This window comes from Solanum stenotomum, chromosome 10 (assembly GCF_019186545.1).
Source record: "Solanum stenotomum isolate F172 chromosome 10, ASM1918654v1, whole genome shotgun sequence".
In the NCBI taxonomy this organism is placed as follows: domain Eukaryota; kingdom Viridiplantae; phylum Streptophyta; class Magnoliopsida; order Solanales; family Solanaceae; genus Solanum; species Solanum stenotomum.
The window spans coordinates 32,249,865-32,267,169 of record NC_064291.1 but is presented as its reverse complement, the minus strand read 5'-3'; the positions used below and the strand labels follow the sequence as shown (position 1 = coordinate 32,267,169).

The window sequence follows — 17,305 nt, the reverse complement described above, 5'->3', positions numbered from 1 at the left end:
TAAACAAAGGATAAACCAGTTTATATTCCTTTAATGTTTTTGTTTAGTTAAATTAATTATTTTTAAAAATTAAATATCATGAATTTGTGTTTTGCAAAAAAAAAGAAACCCATGATTTTAAATTCTGCTAAAACAAAATAAGCATTACATATACCCACATAATTGAAATCTTGAATTATAATTAAAATATTCACCGTAAAAATAAAAATAAATTATTTTTTTATAAAACCAAAATAGAAATAAAAATAGCTATAAATTAATTTTTTAATCACAATTAGAATTTTTTAAAAAAGAAAAAAATACATGTAATTGCAGTTAATAATTTTTAAATTGGTAGAAGACTGAGATCAGTTTTAAATTTATATAATTACACTTATATCTTTTTAATTTTAAGTTACGGAAAGAACAATAGTGGATTCATACAATATAGGTAACTGATGAAGAATTTTATTCTTCTTTTTTAGAAATCAATAATTCAAATTAACCGTGAAACAGTTATAAAATTTATTAACTGTTCATTCCTATTCATAAACAAAAGAAAATCACTTCTACAATAGTCATTGACGTGACTTTCTTATTTTTAGATATGCCATTTGACATCCATGTTGTTGTTGATATCTTGCTCCTGCTTGGAACATTTAGTTTTTCACAATTAAGTGCTTTAAATTATTTTTTTCATTTGAATTTAATTATGCTGAAAATTTTGTGTTGATAGATTAACAAAATTCATTATATCAACATAAAATTATCACTATATACTTTCCTTAATTGTTCTATTTAATCTTCTGACTTCAGGCTTAAAGTAATTGAAAATTTTGCTTCAGAATGACTAAAGGTGTAATAGACAAGCTTGTTGGATGGTCAGGAAGGTTTTGGGGATGAAAGATTCGCTGCATCTACTGCATAATGGAGCTGCGGGAAAGAAAAGTGTGATTAGACAAGCTTATCAGCAAATGCTTGTATCCAAAGGTTGAATGGAGAGGCCTTATTTGTCGAAGCTCTGCAAGGCCAAAATCAATTTTTACACTATGGTTGCAGGTTCAAAATAGGCTCCTTACAACGGACAGACTGCTAAAATGGAGAATACAAGTGGATCCTATATGTGTTATGTGTCATCAAGAAGCAGAAACAAGAGATCACTTGTTCTTCGAATGTATGTTTGGTAGCATGCTGTGAAGGAGACTGCTCCAATGGATAAATCAGCCACCTAGCAGTACCATTATTACAAGACACCAATGGATCCTATTGAGACTGATAAAGAGAGAAGTCAACAAGNCACCTAGCAGTACCATTATTACAAGACAACCAATGGATCATATTGAAGACTAATAAAGAGAGAAGTCAACAAGCTCAAGCCCTGAAGTTATCTATACAGAATATATATATATGCAATATGGAAGGAGAGGAATACAACAATCTTTGAGAAACATGAGACCACAGTGGAGGTTATAGCCCGATGAATTGCTTGTGTGTGTTATGTTAGAGTAAATGTAGCAGCCAAGCTATTCCTAGATAAATGTAGTGTTTAGAGTTTGTGGGTTTTGTTAGTTGCAGCTAACTAGTTTTATTGAGATAGCCAGTAGAGTAATGCTGGCATAGTTTTGTAAATACTACTTTGGTGATTAATAAAAGTTCTAATTACCAAAAAAAAAAGGTGTAATAGAGATTTACACACACATTTGATACGATCTCACTTGGACTCTTATTTTTTTTAGATATGTCATTTGACATTCATGTTGTTGTTGATATCTTGCTCCTTCTTGGAACGTTTAGGTTTGCACATTTCATTCCTTTAAACTATTTTCTTTCATTTCAAATTTGATTATGCTGAAAATTCTATGTTGATAGGTTAACAAAATTAATTATATCAACACAAAATTATCACTACATACTTTCCTTAATTGTTCTATCTAATTTTCTGACTTCAGATTTCAATTTTGCAAGTTTAAAGTAACTTAAAAACATGCTTCAGAATGACTAAAGGTATAACAGAGATTTACACACACATTTGGTACAATCTCACTTATACTCTTATTATATATACGCTCAAATAAATTTATGTTAAAGTTAAAGTTAAAAAGTTTGTACTCTTATGAAGTATTTTTAACTTTATTAGAACTTGAATTTGGATTGAAGCTATGAATATTGATTTCAGATGCATTTGATTTTATAAATTTTTATGATATTTAATTGATAGTTTAATTATATATGTATATCTGTGTTTTTAGACATTTTTATCATTGAATGAGCAAAAATAATTTATATTCTAAAAATGAGTTAACAAAAGTAAAAATAAAAAAAGAAAAGGAAAAAGTAAATAATTCCAACAAAAAACATAGAGATAAGACTATTTGAATTTGAAACTAAAAACATTTTAAATTCTGCTAAAACAAAATAATCATAACATATACCCATGTAATTGAAGTCTTGAATTATAGTTACAATATTCACCCAACAAAAACAGAAATAAAGCAAATTGTTTTTTTAATTACAATTAGAATTTAAATAATCAATATTGAAACTTTCAATTACATTCAACTTTTGCACAAACTCTAAGAACTTATTAAGAAAATAAAATAAATACATTTATATATTAATTTTATATACATGTTTGTATTATTATTAAATTATTTTATATTCGCTCTATTTTAAATACATTATCAATTATAATCTTTACATGAATTTAAGACGGCAAAGAATATTTTGAGCCTTTTGGATTTGAAAAAAATATAAGTAAAATGTACCAACATGTCATTTGAGACTATGATATTTAATATTTCATGTAGAAAGTTGGAATTAATAAATTGTTAACATGATTTTTTTTTTACTAATACAACATAAAGATAATAAAGGACAAACATGTAAAAATATTTAAACTACTTTTCTGTTTTATGAAATTTAAATAATCATAAATTAACATATCTGCGCAACGTGTGGGTACGTATACTAATTTTATAATATAATAAAGTAGTAATTCAAAGCTATTTATCTGTTATTTTAATCATAAACATGACTTTCCTCAAATTTATTTTGTCATGTCAAATTATTTTTAATGATAACTTTAGTTGAGTTATTTTATTGATACAAAAGGCTAAGTTGAGTGATTTATTGATAGAAAAGTCTAAGTTGAGTTGTTTCATTGATACAAAATAAAGTTCATTTATTTGCTAGATAATTTTTTGAAATTAAGTGGCCTTTAGGAAATTAATTATTCTGGTGATTAATAATGAATATATTAGGTAATATACATATACTTAAGAAAAAATGTTTTTCTTATCGAACATAATTTCTATATATTAATAAAAAAATGTTTTTGCAAAACCAATCAGTGGTGTATTATTTAATTGATAAATTAATATTTATTAATTTAAAGAGTGTTTTGAGATTTAATAAAGATTAATTTTGATTACATCAAAATTATCGAATCTTACTAATTTATGTATCATATTTATAGAAAGAACGTGTTGTGTAGTATTGACTTATAATTTTAAAATGAAACATGTTTCCCTCATACAGATAATAAATATTGAGTATATTTCAATATGAGTATATTTTATATGTTTAGTTGGCTATATATATAAAGAAGAAGTTGCACCATTTTAGCAAAAGAAGAAAATTAGCAACAATGGGTATGAAAAGACTATTGTTGAGTTTGTGTTCCTTTTACCTTGTAGTAAGTCTTCATCTTACTAATGCTGCGGTAATCCCCGCGAAGCGCTTTGTGGCACCTTTTAACCGAACAAGTTTCCCCTCTGATTTCATATTTGGTGCTGCTTCAGCTGCTTATCAGGTATTCACAAAATTTCATAATAATCTTATTTAGTGAAGCTAGAAGTTATATGAACGTTCAATAAGCTAGAAGTTTATATATATATATATATATATATATATATATATATATTAGGAAAAAAAATTTGAAATATATCCGAATTTTTATCGAAATTACTGTAACAATGTCAAATTTTGGAAATGATCTTTTACCCCTGCACTATTTAATAGTGTATTTTAAAGGTATATATGTATCCACGCGGACACCATAAATATTGCATTATTATAACTAGTAACTTGTCCACGTGGGCACATATATAGTTATATACAGTTAAAATAAACTATTAAATAGTGAAGGGGGTAATAGGTCCTTCCCAAACTTTGGGATTGTTACAGCAATTTCGATCAAAGTTCAGATATATTTCGAACCTTTTTCCCTATATATTATAACATGAAAATTCAATATAGGATTATAGGATCACACACATTTTCAATATTTTTTGCTTGAATAAGTAGATTGAAGGAGGAGCTCGTCAAGGAGGCAGGGGAGCTAGTATATGGGATACTTTCACGCACAAACATCCAGGTTTTTCCCATTCCTAAATAATGAAAAAATTGTGAATAAAACATAATTTTCCCACCAAATCAGTTTACTTACTGTGGGAAACAAATTTCAATTGAAATACTAAGAATAGTCCATGAACATTTTTTTTAATTCTCTAATTCAGTCAAAATATGTGTGGTAATTGCTATGAATAGTTTACAATTAAAAAATAGTAATTTTTTAGTAGTCAACGATCTTCAATTTTCGTAAGATATAAGAAATGAGCTGTCAATGATGATCAGTTGATAAAAATACATATATTAAATAATTGTGATCAACTGATGGTAGGTATATAAATAAGTTGATCACCATTAGAAATATACGTTATCCAAAAAAAAATGATGATATTCAACCTTTGATGTGTTTATTGTAACACAACTAATTTAGATCAATGGTTCTTGTAGATGCATACTATCTCAACTAACATAAAGAATACAATATTTTAAACTTCGTTGAACATATACTTCAAAAAGCTAAGCTCCGGTCTCACTGGGCAATTTTCAATATAATATAATGTTCTTGGAAAGCCATTCGCTAGTTTGTAATTAATAAATTCAAACTATAGACTTCAATTTCTTCAGTAGATCTAGTAGCTGACTCCTTCAGCAGTTAAAATATGGCGTGAACATCGCCGTCATATCATACTATTTTTGTTTGAAAGATAATATTTAATATAATACGTAAACGTATGCTTTAACTTAATATTAGTTGCTATTTGTATCTTTCCAATATTTTAACTTATATTAATTTAAGCAATTAAAAACACATATTCTATGTAACATAATCTGTAACAATTTATGTGAGATACACTCAACTTGATTTGTATTATGGCACCTAAAATGTGTGCGTTTTAATTTTATATAAGTTTAAATATTTATTTGTCAATACCTAAAATTAAAGAGACATAGTTATCAACTAATGTCAAATTAAAGGATACATTTATATATTATGTCAAAATAATATAGTAAAATTGAATTTCACATATAGTATAGTATAGTTTATAATTGTCTACATATCACATAGTTCTAGACTAGATAATGAGCTGTGTTATATATATATATATATATATATATATATATATATGGTAACTTAGGTTGGACTTTATCATATAATAATTATTATTCTATTTATTATTACATAAAAGTCATTCAACTTTAAAATTTATCATACATAATTTTTTTTAATTTTCTATGACATAAAAATCAACCTACTAATAAATTTATCATATAAAAATAAATTTTCTACGTTTGTCACACATATCCAAGGAATAGGTGTTATTCGAAACAAGATTAATCCCAATTAAATTTAAAACCAAACGAGTATTTGAGGTTATATTATACATAACATTTCCAAGCTTTTGAATTCCTCCAAAAAAATTATTTTGCTACTACCTGGTTCAATCTCCTATTGATAAGTTGTCATACTATTTGTTTCATAATTGATCTAAATTTGACAGTATGAGATGTTATGACTCTACAAAATGTCATATTTCGTGGATCTTCTTAACCTAATAGCATATTCTCATGAAATGATTTCCTACAATCACTTCTCAAAATGATTTTTTAAAAATATTTTTATGTACAAAAATAAAAACCTCTTATAAAAAATAATAATTTTGTAGATGATTTTAATTGCACTTGTAATAGTGTATTTTGTTTTATAGTAATTGCCCTCGATCTCTTAACAATTTATTACCCTTAAATTACAGAAAAAATTGCTGACCGTTCAACCGGAGATGTCGCTGTTGATTTCTATCACCGTTACAAGGTATTTATGATTAAATAATTCTTACACGTAGCATCCCAATCATGTCCACACCAAAACTAGTTCTCTTTAATTTTTATAAAGAACCCAATACACAATGTATGATTATATAATCAGTGTATATATGTGTCTCGCATTAATCAATAAAATTATATTCAACAAGAATAAATTATACAAAAAAATCATCGATACAAAATAAAGAGTTTAACAATTATTCAATATAGGATTATAAAACAATTGTCGTTAAAATAAATGTTGTATATATCTACATGAGCATTGCAGAGCGACATAGGTCTGCTTAAGGAAGTTGGCATGCAGGCATTCAGGTTGTCTATCTCCTGGTCTCGAATTTTACCATGTAAGTATACTTCACTTGTTTATATATAGATCTTCTACACATGAATGATGAATCTTTGAAAAATCCTAATAAGAAATGTAATACAAGTTATCACTTAATGAGATATACAATTAGTAATAATTACTATAACTTTCTTGCACCTTAACATGTACAAATATTTGCATTTGCTGAAATTATAATATTCGATAACATAGGATTTTCTCATCTTTATTTTAGTTTGTTCATTTATATTTTCACTTCAAATAATCTTAAATTTACTTGGTTAAATATATCTTCGTTCCGTGAATTTATCATTATATATAGAGTTTAATTTTTTATTTTTTACAATTAGTTGTTATATTTGTGTACAATTTTCATAATATAGCGGGTGTGAGTGCTTGATTTTGAAGTATAAAGGAATATACCTTCAATTAATCAGTTCGTATCACAAGGTTATTTTGGGTATAATTCAAAAAATTAAAAAGAAAGGACACACTAATAATTACTCCCTTCTTTTTAAAAAGAATGACCCAATTTCCTTTTTAGTCTGTTTAAAAAAAATGACCCCTTTCTTGTTTTGATAACACTTTAACTTCAACTTTTCACGTGACATGTTTAAGACCACAAGATTAAATGACATTTTGATACATTTGACATAACTATGTAGAACCACAAGATTAAAAAGTTTTTTTTCTTTTCTTAAACTCTGTGCCAAGTCAAATTAGACCATTCTTTTTGAAATGGAGGGAGTAATATTCTAACATCACTGAAGTGAAACGACTTTGCTTTAGATGGAAAGGTAAGCAAAGGGGTGAATCCAGAAGGCATCAAATTCTACAACAATGTCATCAATGAACTTATTTCAAAAGGTACTAATAACTTTTATCTCATTCTAGTTAAAATAACCCTTTCAGAAACCATCATAATTAAGGTTCCTAACCTTTCTTTTAATTTCTTAAAAAGGTTTGACACCATTTGTGACGCTTTTCCACTGGGACACACCACAAGGCCTTGAGGACGAATATGGAGGCTTTATGAGTTCAAAAATAGCGTAAGATGGTTTAAGTATTCAATTAGAAATCAAAACTTTCCTGTATGTTTGACCACCATAGATATCATATTTTTAATTACTTAATTATATATTATGTCTAAATATACCGCCTAGTGTATTGTCACGACCAAAAGTACTCCATAGACGTAGCATGTCGTATAAGACCCCAAGATGTCCTACACAAGTCACTTGACATACATACAACACAACATAATAGACCTAAGTAGAATAGGTACAAAAGTCTCATATTATGAATGGAACATAAGTGCGGAAATATACTAAGTCTTGGCAAGCCAATCTAAAACATCAAGAGTGGTTGGAACGTAACCCATACACCACGTACAAAGTCTCAAAAGTAATTAACATCAAAAGTAAAGTCTTCATAGTCTTGCCCTCAGAGTATGAGGACTCACCAATCCAAGAAATAGGTAGTGATCCGTATCTAGTCACGAGCGGGAGGAGAGGAAGTGTCGAACCGTACATTATGAAACAATATAGACACAAGTATGCATTAGTACATGCAATGTATTAAGTATGAGGAATATCCATAAAATCATAAAACATGATCATAAGGGACATAATAGAAACATGATATGCATGACCAAGCTAAACATAGTAAAACCTTTATAGAAGAATCATAAATCAAGATCATGGTCATTGCATCTTAAGATCATCATGAAAGCTTCAGAAAATCTTTAGAGATAACATAGACCATTTTGTGGGATATTTACTGTCAACTGACATAGACCATGTGGGATATAACATGAAATTTGGTATCTTACTCCCACACCAAAAAGACATGTCTTACTTGCCAAGGTAAGAATCATGAACTTCTAGCTTAGGTGGATATTAGCTATGTCTTTCTATGACAATCCTATGGGGTCACGTAGTTAGGGACAAAGAGACTACTACTAGAGACCCAACCTCTATTAACTGGAGAGCCTCCATCTCAATATCCTCTCGATGCTATGTAAAAATCTCAACATAATAGTCATATGCGTAGACGTATTATCATACATGAAAAAGCATAATTAAGTTACTAATTCAAACTTAAATCATCATAGAGTAGCTCCTTAAATCATGAATCTGCATACATGTGTGAGAAAACTTTTCACCAACCATGATTTCTTAATGTGAGAAAACCTTTCACAATTTCATTGATACAGATCTTAAAAACAACCTTTAGATCATAAAACATCTTTTTATTAATCATGCATAAACTTTCATAAGTCATCATTCATAAGTTCATAGTTTACTTCATAAAATTCATAATAAAAATCATGGATAATGCATGAGTCCATATGAAATCAATGGAAAAATACTTAACTGAATCAAGTCATGCATAATAAGATAGAAATAAAACAATTGAATCATAAGAAATAGGACTCATGGAGAATTGAGATAAAACCCTAATTAATTTAATGAAATTGAATTGGAGAATTGAGAATCTTTAGGACCCAATGGATGAATGAAATCCATTGGTTAATTCCCACATACCTTGAGGATCAATGTCCAAAAGCAATGGACAAAAAAGAGACTTGAAGCTTGAAACCTAGTTTTCTTCCTTGAGACTTAAGAGAATTTGGAGAGGATGAATGTGGATGAGAATTGGGGATTTGAGAGACTGAGAGAGTTTGGGTAGAATTAGGAATCAAAAATCAGTTATAGGGGTAGTTATAGGTCCATAGCGACATAGTATAGGGGTTAATTGGGAGGAAAAAGACCAAAACACGCTTCATTAAAATTGCCGGAAGTGACCTACGGTTCCAATCTACGCTCCGTAGAATAATCTACGTCCCGTATTGGTCAACCGTAGACTCAACTTCAAAAACCTAAAATTTGCTCAACTTCCCACAAGACCTCCCTACGGCCCGCCAAAAATTCTACTACTCGTTGAGCCAACTTTTAGAACCCAAGTTCAAGTCCAAAATTTCACCAAGTCTAGAACCCTCCTACGAAACCCATATACGACGCGTAGTCCAAACGATGAACTATCATGTTCACTCGTAGGTTGAATTTAAGAAACTTAAGTTTTCCTAAACTATACCTTATTCCTACGAGTGTCATCTACGATTCGTAGAGGCATCTATGGACCATAAACTTGTCTCGTAGGGTCCAATTACAAGAGGCCGAAACATGAAGTTCTTCTGTTTTCAATTTCCAAAGTGTTACATGTATGTGCTTCACTTGTAAATACATTAGTTAATTGTTTTAGTATAGATAAGATGTGTTATTTGGTTTGAAATTGTAAGAATAGTTTTGATTATTTAATTATATGTTAATGCGTTATTCAGGAAAGACTATGGTGAGTATGTGGATATTTGCTTCAAAGAATTTGGTGATAGAGTAAAGCATTGGATCACTTTAAATGAGCCATTATCTTATAGCATGAATGGATATGCAAGCGGTACGTTTGCACCAGGAAGATGTTCGAGTTATGTTGGAAACTGTACAAAGGGTGATTCTGCCACCGAGCCATATATTGTAGCTCACAACTTGCTTCTTGCCCATGCAACTGCTGTCAAACTATATAGACAAAAATATCAGGTATATATATATATGTGTGTGTGTGTGTGTAATTTCATTTTGACATTTGGTGTGACAACTTTCAGAAAACTCAAAAAGGGAAAATAGGAATCACTTTGGTAACTCACTGGTTCGTACCAAAAATCAAGACTCCACTAGGACTCAGTGCCCCTCAAAAAGCACTTGATTTTTTCTTAGGATGGTGAGTTTTTTCCCCTTGTTTTATTGTTCCCTTGCCAACTTTTTGTTATTATCGGGTTATCGAGTTTTCTAATTTTTTTACTTAACTCCTCACCAAATAAATTCAACATTCACATAATTTGAAGCAAAGAGATGAATTTCAGTTCAAATAAACTTTACTTTGTACTTGGATTCATGAATTGATAAAAATTCGAGATCATTTCTCCATTTATTATTGCTTTAACAAATGTTGTATATCACTATATATATTTTTGCTATAGGTTTTTGGACCCAATTACATATGGTGACTACCCAGCCAGCATGCGCGCTAATGTAGGACGTCGGCTCCCAAAATTCACACCGGAGCAGAAAAAGTTGGTGAAAGGGTCCATTGATTTCTTAGGAATGAATTACTATACTACTCAGTATGCATCTCCAATGCTATCTGTCCCCAGAGTTAATCTTAGCTATACCACGGATGGTCATATTGATATGACAAGTAAGTCATCAAATTCATTCATTTCTTTGAGAGAAATTTATTCATTAATACTCCCTCCGATCCCCGTCCTAATTTGTTTTGACTTGACATGAAATTTAAGAAAGAAAGAAAAACTTTTAGAACTTCATGTGATCTCAAACATGTCAGTGTAACTACAAATCGTTTCATTAATTAAGGGTAAAATGAACATTTAAAATTTAAATTGTTAGTAAATATAGAAATATGTCATTTTTTTTGTATTGAGTAAAAAGAAAAGTAAGTCATATAAATTGGTACATGAAGAATATTAGTTTTACTTAAAGTACATAAAATTGGGTTATTTTTGATATCGTAAGAAAATTTTGTTTCTCAGTAAAAAAAATAAATACTCTCTCTATCTTAATTTATTTGTCTTAAGCCAACCTTTAAAGAAATGACATAATTTATATTTAGTAATAATTTAATTTTAAAATATCAATTTTACCCTTAACTAAATGATTTATAATCACACAAACATGTATGAGTTATTTTAGATCATAACTTTCAAAATTCTTTCTTTTTTCTTAAATTTTATATGAAGATAAATACATTACATAAATGGAATAGAGGATATTATGTACTCCGTTATTTAACAGTTTGTATTTCATAATTCAGCACAAAAGGATGGAAAGCCTATCGGTACACCGGTACTAATTCTCTCCTTTTCTTTTAATTTTTCATGTGACATATTTACATATTTTTAAGGAGTATAAACTAAAATTTTATTTTATATTGTATTGCAGACTGCCCTGGGTTGGCTATACATTTATCCAAGAGGAATATATGACCTCATGCTTTACCTCAAGCAAAAATACAAGAATCCTCCCATTTACATAACAGAAAATGGTAGTTTTTTTTAGTTTAAATTAGCTATTCTTACCCAAAAGCTTTTTTATTCCTTTTTAGTTAAGCAAATTAATTGACATTATGCATATATTGCAGGAATGGCTGATGCGAACAACAGCACATTGCCACTTAAACAAGCCCTTAAAGATGATATGAGGATAAGGTATTACGAGGGACACCTATGGTTTCTATCAAAAGCCATCAAGTAAGATATTTTAAATTTAGTTAGAGTTTGATTATAAATTTTTGAAGTAGGTTTTGATAATATGTCGCATATCTATAGCTTACTTGTGCGCACAATTTAAAAAACTCAAATTTCAACTTCAATAGCTATAACTTACTTGCACATTATTAATTATTGGCAGGGCGGGGGCAAATGTGAAAGGACATTTTGCATGGTCATTCTTAGATGACTATGAATGGGATGCTGGTTTCACTGTCCGATTTGGCATTACATTTGTTGACTACAAAAATGGACTTAAAAGATATTTCAAGAAATCTGCTTACTGGTACAAGAAGTTCCTCTTGAATAATCACAAATAAATATGAGTTTCACTCGGCTCGTTGCTCTAATTGGGATGTCTTGTGTCTTTGCATTTTCTCACAATGTTTGCTTTCTTTATGTTTTTTCATTTTTGTAATGATCGGGGAACGCCACAATAAATTTTACATGAGTCCATGATATTCAGATTTATTGGAAAAATAATTATTCCATTTAGAAACTGTATCTACATTAAAAAGCAATAATAACAAAAGAGTGATAACGACATCAAATCTTTGAATGGAATAAAATATAATATCCATACAAAGTATGTCACGGTCCGAAATCGGGCCATGATGGCGCCTTCTATAACCCCCGAATAGGCAAACCTAAACCCAACATAAGATGCAGAAGACAATAATTTAATAACAATAATAAGAATAAGTGGAAGAAGACATAAAATATAAGAAAGGAGCCATTTCATATATCTGTAGTGCGATACAAGATGTACAAAGAGCCCCAAAGGTGATCGAGAATGGCAGATTAACGCAAGAACCAACACAGACGTGGTGTCACCTATACAGGAGCTAACAAGTACCAAAAAGCCAAATGTACAAGAAACTGAGTAAGCAAAATATAAAACATAAGTCAGTACAAAAGAGGGAAAGAAGCAAGTCTCTAAACTCCAGGAGCTCACCACAATCCAAGCCTCCGATGGCTGAGGTAGATCCAACACTCACGGAGGGTGACTCGAACTGAGAGTTGCATCAGAAAAAGATGTAAAAGTGTAGTATGAGTACCAAAACATGGGACAGTCGGTAGGAATCACACGCCAAACAAGCTCAGAAAGAAAACAAGTATATAAAGAAGCACAGAGATACTAATAAGTCAAGAAATAATACGGAGATACGGTAATCATACAATGGGGAACAAGCAAGCGATTTACAAGAATTCTATCACAGCTACACACAAACACAAGGCAAACCAAATTAAATATGCTCCAAGGCATACCATAATTCAATGCAGGCGACTAAAAGGAATAAAGCAATAAGCCTAGAAGAAACATCGAGCTTCCTAGAATAATACCTTAAGCTTAACTGTAAAGTGCCAATAACCCTGATATATGTATCCACGGGCCACATGGCACTACAAGAAAATGGAGATACATCGACATTTTCTAAATGTCGTATTATGATATTTAAATGTCACAAATTTGTTTACCGATATTTATTTTATATTTGGACCAAATGTCGTAAATTTTTGTGTCAAAAATTTTTCCGACATTTAGGTAATTGTCGGGAAGAATTTGTGACATTTAGGTAAATGTTGAAAGGAATTTGCGTCATTTACTTTGCAACATATATGTAAATGTTGGTAAGATTATTACGACATTATTTTTTTTGACATTTATGTGAATGTCGATAAGAAATATATGACATTTATTTTTGACATTTAGGTAAATGTCAGTATGAGATATATGACATTTATTTTCGACATTTAGGTAAATGTCAGTATGAGATATATGACATTTATTTTCGACATTTAGATAAATGTCGGTATGAGATATATATGACATTTATTTTCGATAATTAGGTAAATGTTGGTATGAGATATATGACATTTATTTTTGACATTTGTGTAAATGTTGATATGAAATATATGACATTTATTTTTGACATTTAAGTAAATGTTGATATGAGATATATGACATTTATTTTTTCGACATTTATGAAATGTCACTTAAACTTTCTGACATTTAGATTAAATGTTGGTAAAACAAATTTCAAGACACTTACTTGTGACATTTATAAAATGTCACATTGAAATTTCTGACACTTTAGTTAATGTCAACAAATGCTATAATTGAATGTCATAAAAATTGGTGATATTATTTTATATTTATCTAAATGTCATATTAATATTCTAATGTCGCTACCAAGTTTCTTAAACTTTCCAGAAAAATCTATATATAGTTTTTCTCAAGACACAAATACATACAAACAATTCGTACATTCAAAACTATCTCCTTCATGATGAACAACAAATATTATATAAAGCAAATATTTTCTAATATTATAATCAAAAAACAAAATAGCAATATAATAAGTTTTCTGTAAAAGTAAACAATGTCAAAACAAATTATCTTTGCTATCTCAAGTAAAATTGAGATCTAACTAAATGTAATAATCTCAACATAAAACCAACTAATTAACTCCTAATTCAAATGGAATTAAAATCTCCAATAAATTTGCAATAAATCTTTATGAAATCATCAATCCAAAAGTCAAGCATGTTGAAGTCGATACTTGACCTCAATTTCCTTCAAAAGTTTGCACAAGAAATGCACATAAGAAAATTTATAACTATATAATAATAGAAATTAGATCCTCATTAACTAGAACAAATTGGGATATCAAAAATGACTAATTGAATTTTTTTAAAAACAAACATATTAAGGAATTGATGCAAACACAGTAATTATATACATGAAATTTTCCCCCTTTTGAAAGAAAAGAAAGATCTTGTAGTTTTTTCAGACATACCCACTTCTTTTTATTTGTGCCAACTACGGTAGTTCCAGTCTTCTTGATCATGTTAGCTTGAGAAAAAACATTAAATTGATTATTTTGATACTTTACGAAATACAAAACTTAACATTTCATTGAATACATAAGTGTGCCAATTAGGAAAATAAAAAAAAGGAAGATATATGATTGCTTCAACAAAACAAATATCTGGTGTTGGGACAAAGATACAAACATCTTATAATGCAACTAACAGTGTGATAACATTAATATGAGTTTTTCCAACACAATGTTCACATATCATTAGTTCTTGACCACAAAACCTAGCATAGCTATATAGTCAACTAGTTCATCCAAATACCTCTACATCCATTCCAACCAACTCTGCAGATACTAATTTGAACAAAGCAGGAAACACTAGTTTCCGTCAAAGCACACAATATGCCACACAACAAACCATAACATCACTTTAATGAACTCAATGCAACTTAACATTCTATACAGACATTGTTTTCCTTTTTGAGGTAAAGAGAATTTAAACTTTTATCACCTTACTTCTTATAAATTGTTTTTCTGAACCAAAAGTAACTTTTCTTTTTCTTTTTACTCCTTGCAGAAAGAACCAATTTAAAGGGATTTTCCTTTTCCCAACCTCACTACATTGGCTGTATCTTGATAATTCTGAATGATTTCTCCTATTGATATTACCAAGTGGATAAATGATATCTTTTCTCAGATTTGGCAACCAGAGCTTTGTAGATGAGAGGCACCTTCATATATATATGAGGTTCAACACTTTTTTTTCTTTAAATTTGGAACTGTGGTGTAACTATTGCATATCTAGGTGGATTGATTTAATAATTATATGTGGACCATGTAAAACAGAGAGCTAAAACAGAGTAGAATTGAAAAATTAGCTTATCAAAAGCAACATGATCAAATTCTAAAACTACAGCTCCAAATCCAGTCTACTAGTACATCCAAATCCAACTAGCTCCACATCTTGCTTTATTGAAATCACAAAATAAACCATACAGTAAACCAAATCTTAGCAACATTAAAACTCCATTCTCTGACTTTTGACGCCTTCTCACTAATTTCTCAAATCAATACTAAAGGGAGAATTACTGTCTTACACAAGACACCTCTTATGAACAAGCTATGAATGTCATCTAACAAACTAGAGGTGGATGGCATTTGGGCCCTGAGAAAATGTAGCGACCTTGTTCTATGGAGTTTCAAGTTCAAATATCAAAGTGACGAAAAAAATAAAAGACGTGTGATAATGAGAGATCATAAGGGTTTTATCACTAATCTGACCTAGACAAGCTGAGAGGAGGAACTTGAACTCTATTATAAGCTCATGCTTTTTAAATAACAAGTTTCAGCAGAAACTCAGAAACTGTTATATGGACCTGTTGAAGTTACATGTTTGGGGATTGTGTTAAGTTGATTTACCTCTAAGTTGAGTATTTGTATGACTTTAACTACATGCTAAATTGACTTAATTTTTATTTGGCTTATTGAACCAAGAGCCTGAAAATGTCTCTTCATACACGGAAGCTTGTCCCTTGATTATTCTACCTTTGCAAACTACCATCTGCAATAGTGGCTAACATCAAACTTTTTTTTTCCAGACCTAGCAGCTCTGAGCAGACCTCTTCAAGTCGTCGACACTCTGATATATTCAATTCATTTCAGTCCCTGAAACTTAAATCCTCTCCCCAGCCAAAAGTTTAGCCAGCATTGAGCAGCTTACAAGGATATTATGGTCTTAAGCCGCCAGATCAGAAAGCTGCATCTGAAGGATTTGAAATGGCAGTGTATAGTAAGGGAGGATCACATTATTTAGAAGATAACCCGTTTCACAAATCCTCTCCTCTTTCAAATCCACCACTTAGTCTTCAGAGAAAATCTAAAAGTGTAGCTAATGATTTTATGTCAGAGAATGGAGTTCCTGCAAATCATCTATCAACACAGGACACTAGAGACAATGGTTTGGATAGATGGTTAACATTAATCAATCAATCATGCAGAGGGTAACATCAGACCACTCTCCAATTGTGTTGCAGTGTGGTGATTGGGGAGCCTCCAATTCTTACTTCAAATTCGAGAATTGGTGGCTTCAAACTGAGGGGTTTAAAGAGAAGGTCAAGATCTGGTGGGACTCTTTTCCCAATGTTGGAAATCCTGATTTTGTTCTAGTGACCAAGCTGAAGACCAAACTCAAGGACTGGAGTAAATCAATCCAAGGTAATTGAGAAGTCAAAAGCAGTTGGTATTGGCAAAATTGGCAGAACTGGAAGAAATCCAAGAACATAGAACCTTGCAAGAGAAGGAAATTGTATCCAAAATGACTCTTCTAAATGATTTTGAAGATATTGCCAGAAAGAAAGAGATAGCTTGGCAACAGTGGTCCAGGGAAACATGGCTAAAGGAAGGAGATAGAAATACCAACTTCTTCCATAAAACAACAAATGCTCATAGGAGAACCAACACTATTGATAGGCTGAAAGTAGGGGAGGTGATGATAGAAAATCCAGTCGAAATCAAGAAGGAAATAGTGACCTTCTATGATAACTTATATGCTGAAACAGAAGAATGGAGGCCTCATTTAGAGATGGAGAATTGATCTAGGATCAATAACATTAGATAATTTTAGCAATCTTACTGAGGAGAAGGATTCACTGGTTTGGCAGAGTGACA

The 17,305-nt window shown here is 30.2% G+C and overlaps 2 protein-coding genes across 2 annotated transcripts in view; both read left to right on the top strand.

Moving 5' to 3' along the window:
- LOC125842908 (uncharacterized) overlaps positions 1 to 974 on the top strand; it is a 15,685-nt gene extending 14,711 nt beyond the window's left edge. The window contains exon 4 of the mRNA XM_049522188.1: positions 866 to 974. Coding sequence (XP_049378145.1) covers positions 866 to 974 — 109 coding nt within the window. The remainder of the gene's footprint in view (positions 1 to 865) is intronic.
- Positions 975 to 3,610: 2,636 nt separating this feature from the next.
- Positions 3,611 to 12,280, top strand: LOC125841190 (beta-glucosidase 13-like). Its single transcript, XM_049520264.1, has 13 exons — positions 3,611 to 3,790; positions 4,285 to 4,354; positions 6,081 to 6,139; positions 6,419 to 6,494; positions 7,265 to 7,342; positions 7,437 to 7,524; positions 9,819 to 10,071; positions 10,137 to 10,252; positions 10,512 to 10,729; positions 11,363 to 11,394; positions 11,491 to 11,593; positions 11,690 to 11,798; positions 11,959 to 12,280. Exons 1-13 carry the CDS (start codon positions 3,626 to 3,628, stop codon positions 12,134 to 12,136), a joined length of 1,545 nt encoding a protein of 514 aa, XP_049376221.1. The 5' UTR covers positions 3,611 to 3,625; the 3' UTR covers positions 12,137 to 12,280.
- The last annotated feature ends 5,025 nt before the right edge of the window (positions 12,281 to 17,305 follow it).

Bases quoted from the DNA above. Each gene is read 5' to 3' on its own strand.
- LOC125841190 (XM_049520264.1), top strand. From the start codon at position 3,626: ATGGGTATGAAAAGACTATTGTTGAGTTTGTGTTCCTTTTACCTTGTA. The intron at 6,140-6,418 runs GTATTTATGATT...TGAGCATTGCAG, and splicing joins ATTTCTATCACCGTTACAAG to AGCGACATAGGTCTGCTTAA. The intron at 7,525-9,818 runs GTAAGATGGTTT...TGCGTTATTCAG, and splicing joins TTTATGAGTTCAAAAATAGC to GAAAGACTATGGTGAGTATG.